This window comes from Hevea brasiliensis, chromosome 14, assembly GCF_030052815.1.
Source record: "Hevea brasiliensis isolate MT/VB/25A 57/8 chromosome 14, ASM3005281v1, whole genome shotgun sequence".
NCBI classification, from domain to species: Eukaryota; Viridiplantae; Streptophyta; class Magnoliopsida; order Malpighiales; family Euphorbiaceae; genus Hevea; species Hevea brasiliensis.
Window position 1 is genome coordinate 14,844,946 of NC_079506.1, and position 24,489 is coordinate 14,869,434.

General features: G+C 32.3%; 4 protein-coding genes across 4 annotated transcripts; 3 read left to right on the forward strand and 1 right to left on the reverse strand.

Annotated features, from left to right (window-relative positions):
* Positions 1-1,165: 1,165 nt before the first annotated feature.
* On the forward strand, positions 1,166-13,173 carry LOC110637796 (dynamin-2A). The gene is made up of 22 exons (XM_021788126.2): positions 1,166-1,555; positions 2,158-2,208; positions 2,306-2,426; positions 2,609-2,701; positions 3,679-3,740; positions 3,967-4,084; positions 4,250-4,592; positions 4,937-5,084; positions 5,700-5,801; positions 5,892-6,011; positions 6,687-6,770; positions 6,855-6,982; positions 8,079-8,163; positions 8,265-8,394; positions 9,574-9,650; positions 10,127-10,183; positions 10,667-10,814; positions 10,913-11,061; positions 11,274-11,387; positions 11,484-11,551; positions 11,816-11,988; positions 12,637-13,173. The coding sequence occupies exons 1-22, from the start codon at positions 1,406-1,408 to the stop codon at positions 12,855-12,857; spliced, it is 2,742 nt and encodes a 913-aa protein (XP_021643818.2). The 5' UTR covers positions 1,166-1,405; the 3' UTR covers positions 12,858-13,173.
* Positions 13,174-14,532: 1,359 nt separating this feature from the next.
* On the forward strand, positions 14,533-15,312 carry LOC110637813 (40S ribosomal protein S16-like). The gene has a single exon (XM_021788143.2). The coding sequence runs from the start codon at positions 14,607-14,609 to the stop codon at positions 15,048-15,050; it is 444 nt and encodes a 147-aa protein (XP_021643835.2). The 5' UTR covers positions 14,533-14,606; the 3' UTR covers positions 15,051-15,312.
* Positions 15,313-18,730: 3,418 nt separating this feature from the next.
* LOC110637806 (40S ribosomal protein S16) lies at positions 18,731-19,422 on the forward strand. Its single transcript, XM_021788136.2, has one exon. It carries the CDS (start codon positions 18,786-18,788, stop codon positions 19,227-19,229), a length of 444 nt encoding a protein of 147 aa, XP_021643828.1. The 5' UTR covers positions 18,731-18,785; the 3' UTR covers positions 19,230-19,422.
* Positions 19,423-21,219: 1,797 nt separating this feature from the next.
* LOC110637805 (NADPH-dependent pterin aldehyde reductase) lies at positions 21,220-23,802 on the reverse strand. The gene is made up of 5 exons (XM_021788135.2): positions 23,459-23,802; positions 23,294-23,363; positions 23,006-23,199; positions 22,576-22,748; positions 21,220-21,638 (listed from the first exon to the last, which is right to left on the reverse strand). Exons 1-5 carry the CDS (start codon positions 23,708-23,710, stop codon positions 21,569-21,571), a joined length of 759 nt encoding a protein of 252 aa, XP_021643827.2. The 5' UTR covers positions 23,711-23,802; the 3' UTR covers positions 21,220-21,568.
* Positions 23,803-24,489: the final 687 nt, after the last annotated feature.

A 24,489-nucleotide genomic window follows, 5' to 3' on the forward strand; every position in this document is an offset into this window, starting at 1 on the left:
ATCTTAACATCCTTACATGTCTCTAATCTTACACGCGGGTGAGACAAAGACTATAAAATATTTTAACATGCTTAAATTAAGCAAAATCAGTTTAGCTCATCGATGCTATAGTTTTATCATGTGGTACGCTGAGATGTTTGATAATTTCTTAAGCCTTGTCAAAATTGGCTTTCATTACCGTCACTGACAGATACAGTCCACCCCAAAACCCAACCCTCTCCAGCCATCCGGCAAGTCAGCAACCGCCAGTCCACCACCCACTTTTTTTTACTAAACTATAATTTAAACTTTAAAATTTAACAGAATATATAACTTAATTTTAATATTTTTAAAATTAAATAATTTAATTTTTAAAATTTAATAAATTTTATAATTTAATTTTATATTTTTAAAATTAAATAATTTAATTTTTAAAATTTAATAAAACTTATAATTTAATGGCTGTGTTGAAATTTTATTAAATTATAATTAATTTTAATAAAATATCAAAATTCTTTTATTTTTTAATTTTAATATGAAAATAATTTATTACTTTTTGTTTTCTTAAAAATTTAATTTTTGAAATTTAATTTTATTTATTTTATTTTATTTTTAAAATACTAGTCCATTAAATTAAAAAATTTTAAATTTAAATTACTAAAATACAAATTAATTACTTTAAATTTATATAAAGACAAAAAAACATTGAAATTGTATAAGAACTCTATAATTTGAATAATTTTGTGATTACTTTGTCTAAAAGAGAAAAGGTTACTTTATATCAAACAATTTAAATTTTATTTATTTTATCTTGCAAATTTCAAAAAGTAATTATTTCATAAAATATTTATTATAATAAATTTTTTATAAATAATATAATAAAGTTATTTTTATTATAATCTAATAATATATTATAACATTACTTAAATATAATATTTTATTATATTAATCGTAAATACCTCATATTTATATATTTTTTGTTAATTTAATATATTTTGTGTAAAAGTGATTATTTTATAAAATTAAATATTATTTGAAGTTAAGATAAAATATACAAATTTTATAATATTTAATTAACTTATTTAAAAAAAAAAAGTAGTCCATAATTGGATATTTATTCATTTCGAATAAAAATAAATAAATAAACATGAAATTGGAGTATTTATGGTTTTAAAAAAGAGCTACTATTCCATCACAAACCAAAACCAAAAAAGCCAACATAAAGCATCTTTTCAACTGCATTTGGGTTCGTCATAATTACTTCTCATTTCTCAATTTTTTGATTTCAATCTTCCTTCTTCAGATCCAAACTTAGGGTTTCTCTTCAATTCGATCTCTATTTTCATACGCAAAATTTGTGCCTCTTTGGTTTGGAATCTGTAAATCCATAGAAGTATAGATTGATAGTTAGATTGAGATATTGAATATGGAAGCGATCGAAGAATTGCAACAGCTATCGGAGTCTATGAGGCAAGCCTCTTCGTTGCTTGCAGATGAAGATATTGATGAAACGACGACGTCTTCCTCCTCCAGACGATCCTCCACTTTCCTAAATGTCGTCGCTCTTGGCAATGTTGTAAGTTCTTCCTCTTCTGTAATTTGTGTATTTGTTATGAATCTACATTTTGTATCTGTGGTTATGTTGCTAGATCTTTGGATCTATTAGGTAATGCATCTAGCTACAGTTGTGAATCTTAAGGGCGTGTTTAGATTCAGAATTAGAAACATCTAGAAATGTAACACTTGGTTTTGATTTCATGAGATTTCTTTTGTAATCCTACATTGATTTTTTAGTCTCTTATTAGTTGTGGAGTTGCTATTTGTTGAGGAAGACATGTAAGGAAATGAATATATGTGTTTATATAAGCCTCCTTGTCATTTGATATTTGAGAAGATGGGATTAGTGGTGCATTGCTTCAGTTGATGGTTAAATATCCATAATGTCTCATTTTGTAGATGTATTTGCTTGCTCATCATTTTTATACGACTATGCACTTGGAATGAAAGTAATTGCATGTAAGGGATGCTGTCTCTGCAGTATTAGAATGTGAGTGATGGAGAATGGTTTTTGTTCAGGATAGAACATACTCCCTTAAAGGATGTGTTTTATGGCTGTTTTGATGGCAATGCTGTAAGATGCTTTAATAAAATTTTCTTTTCTTTGGATATCTTGAGCAGGGCGCTGGTAAATCTGCTGTATTGAATAGTCTCATTGGACACCCTATTTTGGTAAGTTGAATTTAGTTTTATGCATTTTCATTCTGGTGATAATTTGATTGTCCTTCATGGATCTATGATTTTTCTTTTTTTGATTTGTTTATGGCAGCCAACTGGTGAAAATGGTGCAACTCGGGCCCCAATAAGCATTGATTTGAATAGAGATAGTTCATTAAGCAACAAGTCAATCGTTTTACAAATTGATAATAAATCTCAGCAAGTTTCTGCAAGTAAGGCAACTTAAAATTGCTTGTGATTTCATGCTGTTACCTTAGTGGAGCTTCATGTTATATGGTTATTGTATGCGAAGGGCACTTGTGCATGCTTGTAACTTTACTAATGTCTCTGTGAATTGGTATTCTGATGTCTCTGACTCTGATTGTCGTTGGTCTTTTAAATTGGCAAATCATAGGTGCTCTTCGGCATTCTCTACAGGACAGGCTAAGCAAGGGTTCCTCAGGCAGGAGTCGTGATGAAATATATCTGAAACTGCGCACTAGCACAGGTTGGCCCTTGTCTTATTTGACTTTTTATTCCATACTTACAAAATGAATAAGATCTGTTATTTAGTTAGTATTACTGTGATTCTTTTCAATGGACAAACAGCTAGTTTTTATGGCATTTACACTTTAGCTTGTGTTGATAATAGAAATGATGGCTTGAATGCTATTTCCTGGGTCATAACATGGAAAAAGGTCATAACATGGAAAAAACATAGGGCTAAAATCTCAATGTCAAAGCACACATGAACTCAGCAATAATGAGAGGATTTAGGCTTTTTAGAGGTTTACTGATGATAGTGCGACATGAGGGCCTGCTGCTTTTGGTTTGATGACCAGTGCACATTTATGCCCCCATGGATTAATCTGGATCAAATGCTTATAGTGCACAGTAATGACCACATGCTGGTTTAGATAAAGGATGAATTTGGTGAAGAGATAAGAATTGGATTATTAAAGCTGATCTCTAAAATCCACTGGGATAAAACACTTTGAAGCAAATAAATAAAAGATTTGTTCATTTGAAAATGAATTCTCATGCTTCGTCTGCATATGTGCATTATCTGTAATTCAGTTGAACATATAAAACAGAGCCAACAGGACAGAGGGTAGAGACTAAGGAGAGCTGATAGGCTTGGGAGAGAATTTGTTGGAGGCTATTTTATCTCATTTAGTTGTAGCTTTGATATCAAGAAGTTCATTAGTGAAATGCTATCAATTTTTTCCTACTATGTTAAATTCTATAGAAATGAATTCAATTAACACCATTTTGGGTTGCAAATATGAAATGTATATGTATGATATTGCAAATGAAGTTTACTAAATTGGGTAAGGAGGGTTTTGATGTGTTTCTTGACTAGCAAAATTACCAGAATATAAACATGAATTGGGATACTTGTAGACATAAACATAAGTGCACAAATTGCATATATGCCCCAGTTTGCTTCTTTTATGAATGATGTTTTTCTGGTAAAATCTTCAGCTCCGCCATTGAAATTGACTGACTTGCCGGGATTGGATCAAAGAATCGTGGATGATTCACTGGTAATGTTATCTACTTTTTGTTAACATGTTTTAGCTGAAGTTTTTATTTGATTCTAAAGATAATATTTTCAGTCTGGTGAAGCTCCACACCCCCAACCCTCCACCCCCACCTCCCAACACACACACACACACAGAGAAAAAAAAGGAAAAAAAAAAAAAAATCCCTTTTTGTGTGTGTTTTACTGGAATCCTGTCTAATAGCTTTATTTCTTTTTAATGGTCTCAGCTCAGTGAATGTGTTGAACACAACGATGCTATTTTGCTAGTTATAATTCCTGCTGTTCAGGCACCAGAAATTTCATCTTCTAGAGCCCTTAGAATCGCGAAGGAATATGATGCCGAGAGTGGGTTCACAGTTCAGCTGTCCTCTTCTTTTGTTTTCGTTGAAAAAAAAAATTATGAAGTTATTTTCTTCATATTTTTGGTTTTTAAGTTTGTTTTGTGTTAGATTTACTTCTCATATATATATATATTTTAAATTTTTGTATGTTATTCTGTGTTTTATTTAGGTACTAGAACAATTGGTGTTATTAGTAAAGTCGATCAAGCAGCTACAGAGTCTAAAGCTCTTGCTGCTGTTCAGGCACTCCTCCTGAATCAGGGACCTCCCAAAACATCTGATATTCCATGGGTTGCATTGATTGGCCAATCTGTTTCCATCGCTTCAGCACAGTCTGGAGGTGCTTCATCTGAGAATTCTTTAGAAACAGCTTGGCGTGCTGAGAGTGAAAGTCTAAAATCTATATTGACTGGAGCCCCCCAAAGCAAGCTTGGGAGATTAGCTTTGGTGGAAGCTCTTGCTGGTCAGATTCGTAATCGTATGAAACTTAGGCTTCCCAATCTTCTGTCTGGGTACTTGACCTTTTCTCCTACTATCATTTGATCCTTGCTTAAATGAGCTTATTTCCTTTCTTGAACAATCATTTAAAACTTATTGTCAATTCTTTCTCTTTGCTGCATTTATTTATGTGTGCTTATTATTACGATTTCTCTGATAGATATGGACTGGATTAGAATATTACATGTGAATAGATATGTAAAACCCCATTACCACCCTCATATCCCACCGAATTGCTACCCTGATGTGGGATATGAGGATTGTAATGGGGTATTACAAGATAATTACTAGATTAGGTCAGGGATTGTCATGTGTTATATTTGACTTCTAATGCTGTCTTATGTTAATTAAACTGCAGGCTTCAGGGGAAGTCTCAAATAGTTCAAGATGAACTTGTAAGGCTTGGTGAGCAAATGGTTAGCAGTTCTGAAGGTACAAGAGCTTTAGCTTTGGAACTCTGCCGTGAGTATGAGGACAAATTCCTCCAGCATCTTACAGGTGGTGAAGTGAGTAGTTTCTATTAAAAGTAGCTTTTTGTCATTATTTTTTTTTTAATTGTAAGAAGAAACTGGTAACAAGACACCACTTTCTCTTCATGCAAGATAATTATTAGCACATTTTATGCAAGAAAATGGAATCTGAAACGTTGAAGTTTGATAGCATGCTGTTGCTGCTTCACTTGTGTGCTTTTTTTTTTTTTTTTTTTTTTTTAATCATTTTAGATGTAGTAGTTTAACATGAAACTCAATGTACTTGAAAGTTCATAATGTGCCAGAAATTCCTTAATGTGTGACATCAACAAGGTTACTTGAGGAGTGGTGAAGAGTGATGGATGTAATTAATGGCTTACTGGAAATGACAATTTGCATGTTAACCTAGGTGCAAGTGTGATTTTATATTAATATTTAATAGATGGTGACAATTTGTTTAATTATGAATCTTAAATAACCCCATAGGTACATATTTATTGGCTTCTGGTTTAGCATTCAGTTCCCACCCACTTAATTGGATTTGGACACTTCATTTGAAAATTGACTGCTTTCTCCTTGCTTTGTTGTTAGGTTTCTCGGGATATTCTGTTTTAGGATCATTATGGTTATTTAACACATTTATTTGCACAGGGTAACGGCTGGAAGGTTGTTGCAAGTTTTGAGGGAAATTTCCCAAATCGGATCAAGCAACTCCCTTTAGATAGGCATTTTGACATGAACAATGTCAAAAGGGTATGCTTTGACTTTTAGGTTGATCTTTTATTCTGCCTTTCACTATAATGTCTTTATGTGCTTTTATAGTGGTCCATTTCATGACCTCAGATTGTTCTTGAAGCGGATGGTTATCAACCTTATCTTATATCCCCAGAGAAAGGGTTAAGGTCCTTAATAAAAGGTGTTCTAGAGCTGGCAAAGGAGCCTGCACGCCTATGTGTAGATGAGGTATTTCTCTATATGTGCTATGAAGTTATACGCTTGTGTTCTTCTATAGGTTCTTCAACTCTCATAGATTAAAACCAAGATATAGCTATTTGAACAAGCAAATAATTCAATTCAGTATTGGTAAGAGAACTTGGAATTCTTATTCCAGTTTGATATATGTGTGCTTATGTGGCTATTTTACACTTTCATTGTGTTCTGCCGTAAGTGGCATTGGCGCTGCTTGTTTAACGCCCTTACTAACACTTAACAGTTAACAGTTGTACATCATTTGGAAAAATGCAGATGTCTGGTGGATCCATGATAGTTTGTGGATAAAAAGCACTCTAGAATCTTCAGTATTGTTGATATCCGTTCTGAAATTGTTGATCATTATTTTGCATTGCCTTGTCATTACAGCATGTGTTAGGTCTATCAGACTATTGACGTCACTTTTACTATTTTTATCATGGAATTTCCCCATTTTATGTTGTTATTCCCCAGTGTCCAAATTCTAGGCAGTTTCTGATCAAAAAAGACATTTTAACCATTAATAGAAAGACATTGTTATATTATCATTTACATGGCATGTTTGCTGTACATCTAATCTGAACAAGCAATGCTTGGATCTTCATCTTGTTTTTCCTGCTATAATACAAATGGTTCTTTAAGCAAAATTTGGAATGTATGCTAAAATAGGTTCATCGTGTGCTGGTGGATATAGTATCTGCTGCAGCAAATGCAACTCCTGGTCTTGGAAGATATGCTCCCTTTAAGAGAGAGGTACTACTGCCATGCATTCTTATATGCTTTTTATAGGGTGTTTGCTGGTCTATATTTATTCATCTCAGTTAATTTTTCAATTAGATTGTGGCAATTGCAAGTGCTGCACTTGATGGGTTTAAAAATGAAGCTAAAAAGATGGTGGTAGCCCTAGTGGATATGGAGCGTGCATTTGTTCCACCTCAACACTTTATCCGATTGGTTCAGAGACGGTATGATCCTAATTGAAAATGTTGATAAAGTGGGACTTGTGTTTGCAAAATACAAAATATGTGCTACTCTTAAAGTTCAGCTTAGACTTTTCTAAATGTCTCTTCTGGCAAGGAATTTTGTTTTTAGTTTCTGTTAAATCTCATTTAGTTTATAATTGGTAATTTTACTTTCATGTTTTGTTTAATATAGGCAGGCTCTTTAATGTGAATTTTGAGTAGTTTATTTTGTTTGATTGTTTCTATAGCTGTTGCATAAGGGATTGATCGAATGCTGTATCTTTTCCATACTGCTTCCACTCTCCTACAAAGATGGGCTTCTATTTTTACATAGTTTAAGAAAATATAGTTAATATAGTTAAAGCAATACATTTTGTTTAGTACTTTCTTAATATACCTTCCACTCATATTACTCCATTAAAAATTAAATAGCTCATGTTACTAATTATTCTTAGAACTAATGAATTTTACTTTTTTTCAATGCCCATTAAATAGGGCCATATTAGGAAATAAATAAATGAACTGCTATTTCAAAATAGCAAGTGGCTTATAATTTGGGACATATTAAAAAGCAAAATAAGCTTATCTTTGTGGGATAGAAGGAGTATATTTTAGTGCTACTGATTTGGCAACTTGAGAACATCTCTAAAAGTCAGAAGATGGAACTCATTTTTATCATTGGTTAACGATGTAAGCTCCTAAAACATTTACAGGAATACATTTGGTTTAAAAGCTCTAACGAGGAGGAATTACATGCAGAGTTTTTTGCCGTTTATATTACCTTGAATATACATTTTGTTGCCATCCCCATACTTTCTTGTCTGCAGACTATTTCCTGTATAACTTTTTGAGAAGAATATACAAAAGATAGTGTATTAAAATTAAAATCAAAGGCCTTTTAGTGTTTTTATTTCCGCCTTGTGTACGAGATAGGTAAATGTATGCATATAAGTTATGTTCTGTATTAATAGTGTTTTCTAATTTTTATAATGAAATGTTTTATTATTTTGGTTCATAAAGAGTGGTTCTGTTTGTCATGTAGCAGTTCTTGTGGTTTTCTGTTTTGCATGTCTGATCCTTTCATGTTTAATTCTTCCAGAATGGATAGGCAGCGCCGTGAGGAAGAGATAAAGAACAAATCCTCCAAGAAGGCAAACGAGGCAGAGCAATCCATATTAAATAGGGTATGAATTTATTTACTTTCTATAAACTAAGTTCATTGTGTGAGGTCATAGTATCTTATGTTATTTGTGTTATTCATTAACTAATCATCATCTTCTCTCAGGCAACTAGTCCTCAAACAGGAGCCCAGCAGTCTGGAGGAAGCTTGAAATCAATGAAGGAAAAATCTGATAAAGATTCACAAGAGGGACCAGCCTTGAAAACAGCTGGGCCTGGCGGTGAGATAACAGCAGGTGTGTGCACAAACTTTCTAAATATTAGCATCTAAATAATATTGAAGCTGTTTCCTAGTTGGACACTGAAAATGTATGACATGCTTCATTTGCTCTGAAACTGGTGCAAAAATACATGCATATAATTTGGTTGCTTTTTTTTTTTGGTTATTAATGAGTTCCGTCTCCATTTCTGTTTTCATGTTCTTGTGTTGGTGTAGATCTGGCCATGGGTGTGGCTGGGCCCAAAAGTCTTGGAACCATTGGTTGTGCGTCAGAGATCAAACGGAACCAGGATTGTGTCGGCTCTTACTGGTTCTAGTCCGGTCCCATGTCCAACCTGGTTTTTGGCCAACCCAGATGCAAAGACAATTTTTTCATAGAAAAATATTTCATTGAGCAAGTTTTCAAAAGTTTAAAGACAATCCTTAATTGGATTGAATGACAAAGCAAATATCATATTGGGAAATTCAAAATTTTGAATAAAATCCTTAATTGTATTGAATGAAAAAGTACAAAGAATATTTGTAAGAGTAGATTGCTCCTCAATTATTTTTTGCTTTCAATGTGGGATAAATATACAACTTGCGAGTAACTACATTTATAAGGAAGAGTTGGCTCTTCAAGTCTTATAAACTTTCAATGTGGTGCAAGTTATGTCTATTTATGAGAGGAGAAAGATAGCTTTGAACATAAATTTTCATTATCCTACATCGAAAGTGAATAAGTGTAAAAAAATTGTGCTTATAAAAGAAGCTTTTAACCACTAAGAAGATATTTGCTTGGGCTTGTATAATGTACAATACTTGAACCCATTAAAGGAGTAGCTTTTTTTATTATTATTTTATTGAGTTGCTCTTTTTCTTTATTTTTTTAATTTCCAATTTGAACCGGACTGGACTGTGGGATAGTTAATTAAAAATTTGGCTGTCTTCCTTGTTTCTTGCTTTCTTTTATTTCTCCCTTTTTAGGAGAGATGGCAAGTACTGTGTTTGTAACTGTTGTTTACATTCTTTTTTTTTAGTGCATTTTGTTAATTGGTATTGGATGACTGGAGCCCCTGTGGAAATGTCTTTTATTAATATCTTGTCTTTTCCCTCTCAAAATGTAAAATTTCTTTATGAATGTGAATGCGCTTTTGACAACTTAATGTTTTATGCAATTTAACTGCTTATAATTGATTTTAGTCTGTGTCTGCAGGATTTTTATTGAAGAAAAGTGGAAAAACAAATGGTTGGAGTAGGCGGTGGTTTGTATTGAATGAAAAAAGTGGCAAGGTTTGTTAGCATATAGGTTTTTGGCTAACTTGAAGTGAAAGTACATGATTGTTTATCTTTTCTGGTCATTACTGTTGATGATTCTTTGCTAATGTGGAATCTACCTTTACTTTCCTGGCTCTTGCGATGTTATAACTTACAACATCACACATTCACGGCATTTTTTCTGATTTAGGATTACTATGGAGTGTTTCACTTAAATTTAATATGGTGCCTAAATATTTGAAAATGGAAAAGCAAATATGACATCTCTGATTCAGAAATCTTATCATTTGAACATTTTGAATGTTGAAAGTTGCATTTTATTGCCTTTTTTAAAATTGTGACCTATCTGAAAAAGGGGTCTGAAATTAGAAGGAAAAATTTATTGCCCTCTTATTAGGTCTCTGAATATACTTGTTTACATAACTGCCATTGTTTCACTCAAACCTGTTTCTTGATTGGCATATCTTATAATATTTTAAATTGTGTTGCAGCTTGGTTACACCAAAAAGCAGGAAGAAAGACATTTCCGTGGTGTCATTACTTTGGAGGTAAGAATCTCAATGACAAAATAAAGAAATAAATAACTACCCTTCGATTGCAATAACTTAATGTGAAACTTGGATTACTTGTCAGTTGGTTACTTTAGCATTCTTAGATTTATGGTTAAAAGTGGCAAGGACTGACAAACGTCCTCTCCATGACATTGTAATGGGTTTTTAAAACTTGGTACATGATGTCAACAGATATGGTGTAGATTCATACATATGATAAATTATTTTTAATTTTGAATTGATTTATATTTATTAGAATTTAGAAGTTGCTTTTTAAATTTTGAAGTGCCTTGATTTAACTCCTGTTGGTTATAGGATTTTTTGGTACATGTTTAGAACTGACCTTTTTTTCTGGTGATCTAAATGCATGTTTGATAATGAGTTATTACATTACTCCTGCCCTATTGTTTTCTACAGTTACTGAGTTCAAACTGCTCATATTGTAATTGTCTGCATGCTAATCTTTGGATGAACTATCAGGAATGCAATATTGAGGAAGTTTCTGACGAAGAAGAAACCTCATCAAAAAGTTCCAAGGATAAAAAGGCAAATGGACCAAGTTCTGAAAAAGGAGCCAATCTTGTTTTTAAGATAACTAGTAGAGTTCCATATAAGACTGTCTTGAAAGGTATTATTGTTTATCTTTGGCTTTGCGTCTCTATCTTGTTTACATGGTGCTGCTTCCTTACTCCCTGTGCCAATTGATTATCCTTCTTCTTTTTGCAGCACACAGTGCTGTTGTGTTAAAAGCCGAGAGTGTGGCTGACAAGGTTGAGTGGCTAAACAAGCTCAGAAATGTCATCCAGTCTAAAGGAGGTCAAGTTACTGGCGAATCTGGCCTTACCATGCGTCAAAGTCATTCTGAAGGTTCTCTTGTGAGTTACTCATTGTTACACATTGATTTCTGTTGTCCATATTTTTACTTAATTGGATAGCATAAGTAGATAGGTTCACTTTATCCGTCTGCTGTAAGTTGGGACTTCCTACTTACCCAGTTAGACTTAATTTTTAAGAGACAAAATGATAGCTTTTCAAGAAGGAAATCTGTTGAACATTTATCTTGCTATTTTCTTGCTCAAATTTGTAGGATACAATGACTAGAAGGCCAGCAGACCCTGAAGAAGAGCTCCGGTGGATGTCTCAAGAAGTGCGTGGTTATGTTGAAGCTGTTCTCAACAGCCTTGCTGCCAATGTCCCAAAAGTAGTTCCTTTTGCCAATAATAACTGCCTTCGCAGCATTTAGCTCTATTATATATTTGTGTTTTCTAATTCATAGGCTTTTTTTATGGTTGAGCAGGCAGTTGTTCTTTGCCAAGTAGAGAAAGCTAGGGAAGACATGCTTAATCAGCTTTATAGTTCCATTAGGTTGGTAGCTTTTTTTTTTCCTCCTTTGACTTGTGGATGTGCAATATCTTCTTCTACTGAATGTTAAATGCAAACAATTGATTTTGTTGTTCTGTCAATAATATTTTTGGTATGCTTTTTCTGATGGAAGTTGGCCTATGTGCATGCATGTTGTGCTTAACAAAATCTTAGGCCTCAAGTATAGTTGAAACTTTTGTTTCTAGATTTCTTTTTTGGTTTCTGAATTGTTATTAATACTTCGTGCTTTTGCTTTGGTGGTGGTAGTGCACAAAGCAGTGCAAGGATTGAAGAACTGCTCCAGGAGGACCAGAATGTAAAGCGTAAGAGAGAGCGTTATCAGAAGCAGTCTTCTCTTCTTTCAAAACTAGTACGGCAACTAAGCATCCATGACAATCGAGCAGCAGCTGCATCCAGCTGGTCCAATGATGGTGGTGCTGGTAATGGTGGTTGTGATGAGCATTCCAATTAACATTTTTTGTTTGCTGTGTTGTGTGACACGTGCACTGACACAGTTGTCTAGCATGTGCGGATTTGCTTTTATTTTGGTCTTCAGTAATGCAATTCACAGGAAAATAATTATCAGGATCAGTTTCTTTAGTTGATGTTTTTATTTTTATTGCCCAAGTAAAATATGTGTTTTACATGTTGACAGTGGTAGTTGGAACTTAGTTTAGGGTGCTTTTTATTTTTTTAAAAATTCTTTTGCCAAAATTGGTGATATTTGAGTTCTCAAGGATTTTGACCTTAGTGTTTTGGGTTGATTATGCCAATCTTTTTGCCAATTGCAGGTTCTTAGTGTTGTATTATTGAGGCATAGCACATGTGAGAGCAATGACTTTTTATCGTTTTAACAGTTTGTTTGAGGACTGATATTCTAAGACAAAAACTGGATTTGTTATAAACTGCTTCAACTCCTAAAATATTTACGAGTAATTCCTGTTGTTTGGAATTTTCCATTTCATAACAGTTATGGCTAACCATAAATCACTTGTGCTAGACTAACAAAAATCAAATCTGTCTTGAAAATCTATGATTGTCATTTCCCAATTACTTACATGTACTTTTGGAATGTTAAATTTGCACAGAAAGTAGTCCAAGAAAAAGCGGACGTGCAGGGGGGGAGGACTGGAGGACTGCATTTGATGCTGCAGCTAATGGCCGTGCTGACCCATTGAGGTCTCACAGTAGACGGAACAGTGATCCACCTCAAAATGGTGATGCAAGCTCAGGCACAAACAGCAGCCGCCGCACACCCACTCGGATGCCACCAGCACCGCCACCATCAGGCTCATCCTATAGATATTAGATAAAAAGGTTTGATACCCAATTGATAATTCATGCATTCTTGTTGGATGGGAGTAGCTTTTCATCTCACTCCAGGTGGAGCATTTCTCAACCTCACATCCATGCCATATTAGCTTTTGTAGAAGTGTTATAGGTTTGTAGATATATAGAGTTGCGCTTACATGTGGTTGATTTTGATATGTATCAATGTTCATTAAAAATTTTTCCCCATTTTCCATTTTGTTGTTGACAAGTCCATCGCTCCATTCAGTTTTCAATCAGATGCAACAGTTGTATTTGTTGTGCTGAATCTTACTAGAAAAGTAATTTTTCCCTCACTCTCTACTAGTTATTTCTCTCAAACTTGGTCAGCGTAAACCATTAACTTCAACATTTTATGCTTTTCTAATAATCTTAACCGCTTATAGTAATAATATCTCTGAACCATAGAATACTGTAATTGGGTGACTTTTATTGTCCAGTTCTTTAGTGGGAAGCATAAGGTAGAAAATTTCAATGGCTGGCGTGGTAAAATTTCTTGTTGTGGGGTCAAGAACATGTGTAACTTATTCCTAGCTTTAAGCAAATCATTTATTTTTTTAGAAAAAAATTAATGGAATCGTATAGAAAATTTTATTTTTTTAATTAATTATTATTAGATTTTAAATAAAAGATATAATTGAAATTGAATTTGAAATGTGTCTAAAATAAATAAAAAAATTAATTTAAATTTGATTAAAATTTGAAAAATGAAATTTTTACTTTTAAAAAATAAAAAATTTTAAAAAATTTTAAATTTTATTGAATTAAATAAATCGGATCAAAATAGATTAAATTAAACTGAAATTAAATTGAAATTAAAACTATTCAATCAAATCCTAATTCCCAATTTTGAGTATAATTTTGTTTAGTATTATATCTTATTCACTTAGTTTATGACTGCTCGTTGAACCACTAAATTTGCAATTATTTTTCATGTTTTTCGATATTTAAAAGGTGACATTCTATGGGTTATCTGGTTACCCTCTCTGTGGATATTTTGATTGATGATACTGATTGGTTTGGTAATCTTAGTACAGTAAATTATTTTTTTAAATAAAAATATTATTAAAAAAATAATTTAAAAAATTATTTTATTATTTTAATATTTTTATAATTAAAATTTATAAAATTTAATTTTAAATATTTTTTAATATTCTCTCATTAATATATTTAAAAAAATAATTTTTTCAATTGTAATCTAATATACCCTTAATTACATTCCACTACTAATTGTTTCCATTTTTTAATATATTAATTTTTTTACCATTTTAATTTATAATTTTAAAAATAATTTTAATACCATTCAATTAAAATTTATTATTTTTTAATTAATTTTAATAATAAAAAATAAAACATGAAAGTAAATGTCATTCAATTAAAATTTATATTTTTTTACTAAAATATTTTTTATATATAAAATAATTTTCATAAAATAAAGAGTCTAAGGTATTAAATATTTAATTTATGGTAAGTGGTAGAAAGTAAATTGGACTCTACTTGAATATCAATGAAGTTTAGACATATTTGAGTTCAATATTATATTAAAATTTTATAATTTCACTTATTCCTAGACGCAACGTGGCAACTTCGTAAATTCAAATGGTTTTCCCACGAGTCTTATTACACGCCAAAAACCCTAATGCCCCCACAATATAAACCTATATCACTCATTCTTTATTGATTTTCTCTAGTATCGTTCAGTTTCCTCTTCTTCTCACAAGCCCTAACAATGGCAGCGCAAGCGGCACCAATCGAGTCTGTCCAGTGCTTCGGCCGTAAGAAGACCGCCGCGGCCGTCACCTACTGCAAGCGTGGGAGAGGACTAATCAAGATCAACGGCTGCCCAATCGAGCTGGTGGAGCCCGAGATCCTTCGCTTCAAGGCTTACGAGCCCATCCTCCTCCTTGGACGACACCGTTTCGCCGGCGTTGACATGCGCATTCGCGTCAAGGGCGGTGGGCACACCTCCCAGATCTACGCCATCCGCCAGAGCATCGCTAAAGCTCTCGTAGCCTTCTATCAGAAGTACGTGGACGAGCAGAGCAAAAAGGAGATCAAAGACATTTTGGTCAGGTATGATAGGACCCTGCTTGTGGCTGATCCTAGGCGCTGTGAGCCTAAGAAGTTCGGTGGTCGTGGTGCTCGTGCCAGGTTCCAGAAGAGTTACCGTTGAGTTGGATTTTTATTTTCTGTGCTTCTGTGATTTTGAAGGATGATTTTAGAACTAAATTGTTAATGGGTTTTTGTTAATGTTGGTCTGTGAAGGGGTTTCTCTTTATTGACCAAGTTCTTAATTTTGTTTTCAGGAAAATTTAATCTTCATAGCTAGTTGATTAAACGTATTATATTCACTTGTTGAATGTTTTGCAAGATACTGTTTGTGCATGTTACTCTTCTCCACATTGGCCTTGATCAAAGGCAATTCTTCTGTTCTACTTGTGGTTTTCTGACTTTTGATTCCTGTATATTAGTGGGTTTTGTTTTCTATTTTCAAGTTAACTTTGATGTTTTAAATTTAATTGTTTTCCATTGGAATCTTTGTGCTACTTTATGCTCAGTTGGTTCTTTAATGTGTTAAAGCTTGAGTAACTGGTTGTGTATATTTGGTGGATTGTTATTATTATGTTGGGAAGTGTTTGGTTTTTGAGCTGCAGGGATCTGGTTTGGTCATACCTTGCTTTAATATAGTGAACGAGCCATTTACACTTTCACACTTTGATAGGGATTATGGGTGCTCTTTTACTCATTTTTGTTACGCTAGTTTGTTTCTTATAGAGGATTGTTTTGCTTCTGTGGATCACAAGTACCTGACGCATTTGATTGCCTTTTTCTGGCTTTCTACACTTCAGTCATGCAGAATGTCTCGAATATGTGTTATGGAACTTGTAATGAGTTTGAGAATTGTTGATTTGGATTTTGTCATTATGGAACCCCACTCTTTCTAGTCTGTGGTCTAAATGCTTTGGGGGTTTAGCGTCAACACGCTAGTTTGCATATCTATAGATATGGATTGTCAAAGGTAGTAAAAATTGGATATGCTGCATGAAATTGTGGAGCGTGTTTGTATGATGATTATTAGAGAATGTTGGGGATTGGTTTTGGTGGGAAGTAGAAGCTGATTGCCATATTATAATCCTTGGAACCGGTAGTGATAGTGTGAGCTTATCTTTTAATTTAGGTTCGCTAAATTTCCCTTCTGTTTGATTGTTTCAATTCTTCTCTTGCTGCAGCAGTGGGTTTTTTTTTTTTTAATTTTATGTTATTTTATTTTATTTAAGTGGATATAGCTCTGTGGTAGTGTGTTAACCTTGGAGACCCCGGATCAACTCCCCCCTCCCTCCCTCCTACACATGTAATAATAGTTTTAAAAAAAATAAATTATCTTCTTTTGCTATCTGCTGGTGTAAGTTGCTTTTAATAGTTTTCATGTTGTAGCAATGGTGATGTTCCTTTGGGGAGAGGGATGGTGAGTGGTGAGGAATAGTAGTTAGCACAAGTAAATCTTATCTTTACATTTGTGAAATTGAATTTGAAATGAAAGTGAATTAATGTTTTCTTAGATGATTTTCATTTAAATGCACATCCTAATAGATAAGCTCTCGTCATTGAGGGATTGTGGACAAAACTTGATTACAATAGTCATGTGCTTTTATATTTCTAAGCTCCCAATTGTACAACAAGTGAGACTGCTTCATGTATAGAGTGATATTGCAAAATTGGGTCTGCAGGTTTGCTATCTCAAATTGTAATTTCTCTTATAATTGAAGTGTATATTTTCTTTCGTTATTTTGGTGCTTGTGCAAGAACTGTAGAGATTGTTGTTTAGAAGAGTTTGCCAAGCACATTCCTTTCCAACCAACAAATAAAAAAGATGTTCCTAGGGTTACATATAACGCCCTAACAATTTAAAAGATGTTTTTAGGGCATTTAACTACAACGAAATGCATTGGTGATTTCAATAATAATCCCATCACAAATTATTTCCAATTTCCCTCTGCTGGAAATTTTAAAAGCTTAAATGTCTCGCAAGATCATAATTATATATTACCTCAACGATGTTTCACTACTAATTGTTGTTTCCATTTTTCAAAATTATTTTATTTATATTTATTTTTATTAAAATTTTAAATGTCACTAAATTGAAACTTTTTTTTTTAATAACAAAAAGCAAAATATCACTATCAACTCTCAAATGTGCAAATCACTTATTTAGCTGCAATCGTGCTCGTGATGGTAAAAGAGCCTGCTATTTAAATATTTAATTTACTGCATTGCTTGAAATTTCACTGAGGTGGAAAGTAAATTAGATTCTATTTGAATATTTATGAAGTTTAGACGCATTTGAATTCAATATTATATTAAAAATTTTATAATTTCACTTGGAACAGAAATTTATGTTTCCAATAATTTTAAATATAGAGACAAAAAATAGTTATAAATTATTATTGACACTAAGTGAAGGTAACTTAATAATCAATATTTTGCCTAAATCCTTTATAGTAGATTTATTACACTATAAAAAGTTAAATTTACATATATTAATAGCTTAAATTTTTGACATAATGATAAGTGTTTGGTCTTACGATTATAATTATATATCTATATATATATATATAATATATATAAATGTATGAAAGAAGAAAACATTAGAATTAGTTAAAATATCTCTAGTAATTTAATATTATTACAATGAATGATTAATTTTAATTGGTTATTATTATTTTTTATTAATATTTTTAAATAATTTTAATTCTAATATATATATATATATATATAATTAGAAAAATCGTGAGTGTTCAAATTCTAGTTACAACAACACACGCGTATAACTAAATATAAACTTTAATTTACTATGTGTCATGTTCTTTTTACTAGCAAATGATTATTTAATAAATTAATATTTTATTAAATTTCTTTTTTAACACATTTTAACTAAATTTCTTTATATTGTTAATTATTACAAAGATTATTCAATTATTCATAATGATTAATATTTTATTTATTATTTAATATTAATTATTTATAATTATTATTATCGTATTTATTTACTCAAATTAAAAATTATATTAAAATTATTAATTACAAGATATTAATATGTAAAATCATAATTGTATAGCTATAGTTATAATTATAATATAATTATAATTTAAAATTTTAAAATTTAATATTATACAATGGTGACAAAAAATATTTAAATAAATCATACATATTAAATTGGGATAGAACTATAATCATATTAGAATTTTTATTTTAGTTTAATAACTCCTCTAAATTGAGATTAGATTGTTATTATTAATATATTTATTTATATATTACATATTAATAATTAAATTTAATTATAACAGATAATTTTCATAAAATATAATTTAATTAATATTTTTATTTATAAATTAATTAAATTAACATTAATATTATTATTTTAATTTAAATAATGGAATTTAATATTTAATATTTATCTATAAATTATAAAGAGAATAATTAAAAATGAGTAGAGATAAAATTGTCATTTTCATTATTATAAGATATAGGTTTTAAGTAAAAATTGTTTTCAATTTTTATTATAAAATTTTATAAAATTTTATAAAATTTAATATTTTAAAATACTATAATTTTAAAAATTTTTATATTTAATGGACGAATATTAATCTGATACAATATATTTAAAATTATTAAAAAATTATATACAAATAAAATTAAATTACAAATATTAATAATGGGTATAATTAACGTGCTAAAAAAAAAAAAAAAACTAGTACTTCCTAAACGCAACGTTTTATTTGTGGCAGCTTCGTAATAATTAGAAATTCTAACGGCTTCCCATCACAGGCCAACAACCCTAATACCCCAATATATAAACCTAGCTCACTTCATTCAATTTTCTTTCTTATCTCTCAGTTTCCTCTTAACAATGGCAGCGCCAGCGGCACCAATCGAGTCCGTCCAATGCTTCGGCCGCAAGAAGACCGCTGTGGCCGTCACCTACTGCAAGCGTGGGAGAGGCCTAATCAAGATCAATGGTTGCCCAATCGAGCTGGTTGAGCCCGAGATCCTCCGTTTCAAGGCGTACGAGCCCATCCTCCTCCTTGGACGACATCGTTTTGCGGGAGTCGACATGCGTATTCGCGTCAAGGGCGGTGGGCACACCTCCCAGATCTATGCCATCCGCCAGAGCATAGCTAAAGCTCTCGTCGCCTTCTATCAGAAGTACGTGGACGAGCAGAGCAAAAAGGAGATCAAAGACATTTTGGTCAGGTACGATAGGACTTTGCTTGTAGCTGATCCTAGGCGCTGTGAGCCTAAGAAGTTCGGTGGTCGTGGTGCTCGTGCCAGGTTCCAGAAGAGTTACCGTTGAGTTGGATATTTATGCTCTATGCTTATGTGATTTTGAAGAATGTTTTGAGGTTTATATATTGAGATTTGAGAAGTAGAATGTTAATGGGTTTTTGTTAATGTTGGTTTGTGAAGGGGTTTCTCTTCATAGACTAAGTTCTTAATTTTGTTGTCAGGATAATTTAATCTTCATGGCTAGTTGATTATAAGCATCATATTCTCATGTGTTGAATGTTTTGCAATATATTGTTTCTACATGTTACTCTTCTTCACAGTGTCGGCAATGCTTCTGTTCTACATGTGGTTTTATGGCTTTTGAGTTTGGTATGTTAGTGGGTTTTGTTTCCATTTTAAAGTGAATTGTGAAGTTTTAAATTTAATTGTTCTCCACTGGAATTTTAGTGCTGCTTATGTGCAGTTGATTCTTTAATGTGTTTAGCTCGAGTAAATGGTTGTATACATTTGGTGGGTTGTTTTTATTATGTTGGGGAGTGTTTGGTTTTTGAGCTATACAAGGATCTGCTTTGGCCATACCTAGTTTTAATATAGTGAACAGGCCATTTCCGCTTTTACAATTTGATTGTTATGGAACTTGCAAATGAGTTTGAGAATTGTTGATTTGGGTTTGTAGTGATGAACCCCATTCTTTTTTTAGTCTGTGGTTTAATGCTATGGGGGTTGAGCTGCAACGTGCACTAGTTTGCATGTCTGTGGATATGGATTGTCGAAGGTAGTGAAATTGGATATGCTGCATGACATTGTGGCGTGTTTTTGTATGATTATTAGAGAATGTTGGAGGTTGGTTTTGGTGGGATGTAGAAGCAGATTGCCATATGATAATCCTTGGAACTGGTAGTGATAGTGTGAGTGCATCATCTAATTTACATTCGTTAAATTTCCTTCTTTTTAATTGCTTCAAGTCTCATCTTGCTGGCTGTTGAATATATTTTGAACCTGGATCTCCCATGTTCAACTCTCCCCTCTCCCCTACATGTCTAATAAAAATAAAATTCTTTTCTTGCTGTCTGCTGGTGTCAGTTGCTTTTAGGAGTTTTCATGTTGGAGCAATGTTGATTTTCCTTTTTTGGGGGTGATTTACATTATCTTCAGAGTACTATGGAAATCTTACGGTTGTTTTGTTTTGTTTCGATTCTTTGATGTGTTGATGCTGTATCCCAGATTGCAAATGGCCTGGAATTTTCTCTTCCCAGAACTTTATTAAGTATATTCTGTTAGCCTGTGTATTTTCACAGATTAAGCAAATATATCTGTTATTACTAGGTATCTGAATCTCGTTCCACTACCTACTGAGACCAGAACCAACTAGAGTCGCTGATGCGTGAGAAGTGTGCTTACAAGGACTGAACAAGTTGCCACTGGAATATGTTTAACATGGAACGGAAAAAGAAACGGAAAAAGATGCACATTGTCGGCCGAAGATTATTTAATTCCCTAAGGTGTAATAGAGGATGTTACCTTCAGATAGCTGAAATTCAGATTAATTGATTGTAGTTAGTCTAAACTGAAACCGATCAAATTTTGATGATCGGATTTGACCAAAATTGAGTTAAATCAATCTGGAGTGAGCTAAAACTGAAATCAGAATTAAGAGATCCTTCGATCTGGTCCTGTTCTCCCTGTCCCTGAAACGTTGATCTGATTCCAATTTCAACCCATAACCAAATTGTGGCCAACCCTGTTTTAGAGGCGCCATGGTAATCTTAAATCGCAGGCATTGTGCGCTATCATACAAATCAATATAAACTCCATTTGCTGGTTCCTGGTGTTACACAAATTTAAGGCTTCAACAATTCAAAAGATGTTTCAGGGCATTCAACTACAATGAAATGAATTCATATCTCTGATATTGACAAACGCTAAAACTGCAAAGAAATTAACAAATATAACTAGAAAGGAAAATCCAATGCAGATGCAGCATGCCAATGGAAAGTACCATTTTTAAATCTTTGAGCAATTACATTCTCACTCGTTCAATTAACATAACTGCTCACCAATTAAAATCATAGGTAATTTCATGATCAAAAGCTCCTGGGAGAAATTCCCTTGGTCCATACATCACAATAATAAGACTTGCTACATTCTTTGGCCTCAATTAATAGTGCATATAGACAATGAACATAGTAAGTTCCTCATCTACCTAAAGAACTGTTTAAAGTAAAACTATGGAGTTCATTGTAATCCAATTCTAGTATTGACAGGGCCACAGAGGAAGAATTTTTTTTTGAAAGGTGTGATACCATCACAATGAATAAATGCCTGACAACTGATGAAGAACTCTTCTCACAAGATGTGCTACCATCTGCTTCTGTTTGAGCATCATTACAGCCTTGGAAACCTTCATCACACAGTTAGAGATGCACCATTATCAGCCCCAGTTAGATTGAGTATCATTGTAGCTGCCTTTGAGGCCCTGGTGATTCAAGAGCAACAGGTTAAGCGAGAACTAGAAAGGCCTACATGATTTTCACAAGGAAATGTAGGAGTTATTTAATACATAATAACAATTAATTTCAACACAACGCCTGTGAAACATACATCAAAGCCTGTAAAACATACATCTATGTATAAACCTATGTAGGTAGCACAAGTTTGTGATTAAACATAATATCCATATGTCAAAACTCAAAGGGAACTGTCTACACATGGAAGCCATGTCTCATGAATGGATGAACAACAGCATGAGACCAAGAAGCATAACTTACTGGTGTAAAACAGTGGTACGAGCATGAGAGGGTTCTTTTGTGTAAAAAATGAGAGCATTTGTATAAGTTAATCATATAAAACATTATTTCCACCTCTTTTTTTTTTTTTTTTTTTTGAAGTACATGTTCATTGCCTATATATATAAGATCATTTAATTGCAGAAGAACAGACTACTTTCAGAACATTTAAAACCCACTGAGCAGATACATAAACAATTTCATCATGTCTCCACATTAATGCCTTCAGATGTTAACATCGCAACTTAGCTACATTTCATACAGTAAATATATTTGCTGTGTCTCTGGGAACATAAGCACATGGTGAATTACATTACAACTAAAAGAATCACAAAGGTGGTTTTTAGAAGCAAACTTGACAGGAACAAAGAATTTTATAAACAAGTTCTCAAAACTTTGGTAAAAGTTTATACAAGGTATGAGATTTTAAACTTTAGTCATGTATTTTTCACTGGAGATAAAGACAACGGTGCTCAATTCAATAATCATTTGCAAGTTTTTCTTACCAAAAAGTTCTAATAATTATAAGCACAAACTTTGTTAGAATTGGAACAATAAGAATTGAGCACAAACTTTGTTAAAAATATACATAAGACGCACGTAGACAATCTAAGGGAAACTAAATACCATGTATCAGGTGCCTGGTAGTGTGAAGCCGAAGTGCCAAAACATGACCGGAGCATTTCAGTGTGTATCACCCCCGGATTAAGTGCAATAGCTGCCATCCCATCAGGCAACTCCTTTGCAACTGATCTGGTCAAACCCTCAATTGCCCATTTAGATGCACAATAAGGAGCAACCTGGTAAATTATAATCAGATGAAAATCCCAGAAGGAGCACTCGAAAGGAAGAACCAATGTAAAGCAGAGAATAAACATTTACCACAAAATCCTACTACCATAATGATGACACTCCAGCAGAAGACATCAAAAATAAAAACTAGCATTCGTTGAATGAGCTAAATCCCACATTTTTATACTTATTTTATAATCAATTTAAAGGAAATATTAGAGCATAGCTACATAAAATCAATTTTTTGGAAATTCATTCATTTTACCAGGGCAGCACCGGATCTTCCCCACCCAGAAGAGAAGTTAACAATAATTCCTTGCTTTTTGGGTAACATTAGAGGGATGAAATGACGCAGAACATTTGCTATTCCTTTCACATTGGTATCAATTACAGCGTCAAACTCTTCCACTGGAACCTCCCATATCTTGTTGTTTCTGTTAATGGTACCAGCATTGTTCACTATCCAAAAAAATTCACCATTTTTTTTAAATACCATATAAAAATAATAAAAATTTAAAAAGAAAAATGGGAATTATTGTATATGAAAATTCACCTATGATATCTGGAACGCCTTTCTTTTCCATTACTGCTCTGGCCAGCTCTTCCACGCTACTATTAGATCTCTAACAATCCCCCACATTAAAATTAAACAACTGCAAACGATATTGATTGAAAAAGGACCAAAAATTGATGAAAATGTTAAAAAAAGGGGAAATACCACGTCGGCGTTGAGGAGGAGGTGGTCGTTGTTATGGTCGGAGGAAAGCTCGGATTGGAGAGAATTGAGTTTATCCAGAGCACGAGAGCAGCCGATAACGGTATGGCCTCTCTTGGCAAGTTCTAGAGCCAGGGCTCTGCCAAGCCCTTTGCTTACCCCCGTAATCAATACTGTCCTGCCGCCGGAGCTCACTCCTCCAGCTCCAGGTGCAGCTCTGTTAATCACACCAAACGACGCCGTAGTAATCGTCATAATCCGCCACGGGAGGTGAAGGGATGTTTTGAATGGCTAGGGCTTATGCCGCTCCCTCGGGCGCGGGAGGTTTTGTCCTCTCGTCAGGTTATTCAACTATGCCAATTATATATATATATATTAAAATTATTGTGTGGTATATTAAAAGAATTAAATGAATAAATTTTAAAAAATAATAAAATAATTTATTAATTTATTTATTTTAAATTCTAAAATTAATATATATATTAAATATAAAATTTTATAAAATAATATTAAAAATAAAGGATATATTATTGTTATGTTTTTATAAAAAATTTAGAACAAATAATTAATAATTATTTTAAAAAATTAAATTAATTTTGATATAGTAGGTCTATAATTATTTAAAATTTTAATGTAAATTTAAGTTACATTTAATTTAATTAATTTAAAAAATTATAATTAATAAAATTTTATAATATAATTTTGACAATATAAAATATGATAACATAAATATTAATATTATGTTATTAAAATAAAATAATATATAATTTATATAATATATCGATAAAATGATAAGTTTTACTAATTAATTTTAATTTAATGGTATTAAAGTTATTTTTAAAATATTAAGATTTTAAATTTATATTAATCAAAATAAATGAAATAAAAATATTATTATATAAAAATTTTAAGAATTATTTACAATTTGATTTTATTATGAAATATTTTAATTTTTCAAATCTTAATTTTTTATAATGATATAGAAATTAAAATTATTAATTTGAAAATAATATATGAATTATTGTTTATTTTAA

Excerpts from the sequence above, each read along its gene's own strand:
- LOC110637806 (XM_021788136.2), top strand. The coding sequence starts at position 18,786 with ATGGCAGCGCCAGCGGCACCAATCGAGTCCGTCCAATGCTTCGGCCGC.
- LOC110637796 (XM_021788126.2), top strand. The coding sequence starts at position 1,406 with ATGGAAGCGATCGAAGAATTGCAACAGCTATCGGAGTCTATGAGGCAA. Across the intron at positions 2,427-2,608 it reads ATCTCAGCAAGTTTCTGCAA|GTGCTCTTCGGCATTCTCTA; the intron begins GTAAGGCAACTT and ends GGCAAATCATAG. Across the intron at positions 8,164-8,264 it reads AGCAATCCATATTAAATAGG|GCAACTAGTCCTCAAACAGG; the intron begins GTATGAATTTAT and ends ATCTTCTCTCAG.
- LOC110637813 (XM_021788143.2), top strand. The coding sequence starts at position 14,607 with ATGGCAGCGCAAGCGGCACCAATCGAGTCTGTCCAGTGCTTCGGCCGT.
- LOC110637805 (XM_021788135.2), bottom strand. The coding sequence starts at position 23,710 with ATGACGATTACTACGGCGTCGTTTGGTGTGATTAACAGAGCTGCACCT. Across the intron at positions 22,749-23,005 it reads GAAGATCCGGTGCTGCCCTG|GTTGCTCCTTATTGTGCATC; the intron begins GTAAAATGAATG and ends ATAATTTACCAG. Across the intron at positions 21,639-22,575 it reads TACCAGGCACCTGATACATG|GGCCTCAAAGGCAGCTACAA; the intron begins GTATTTAGTTTC and ends TTGAATCACCAG.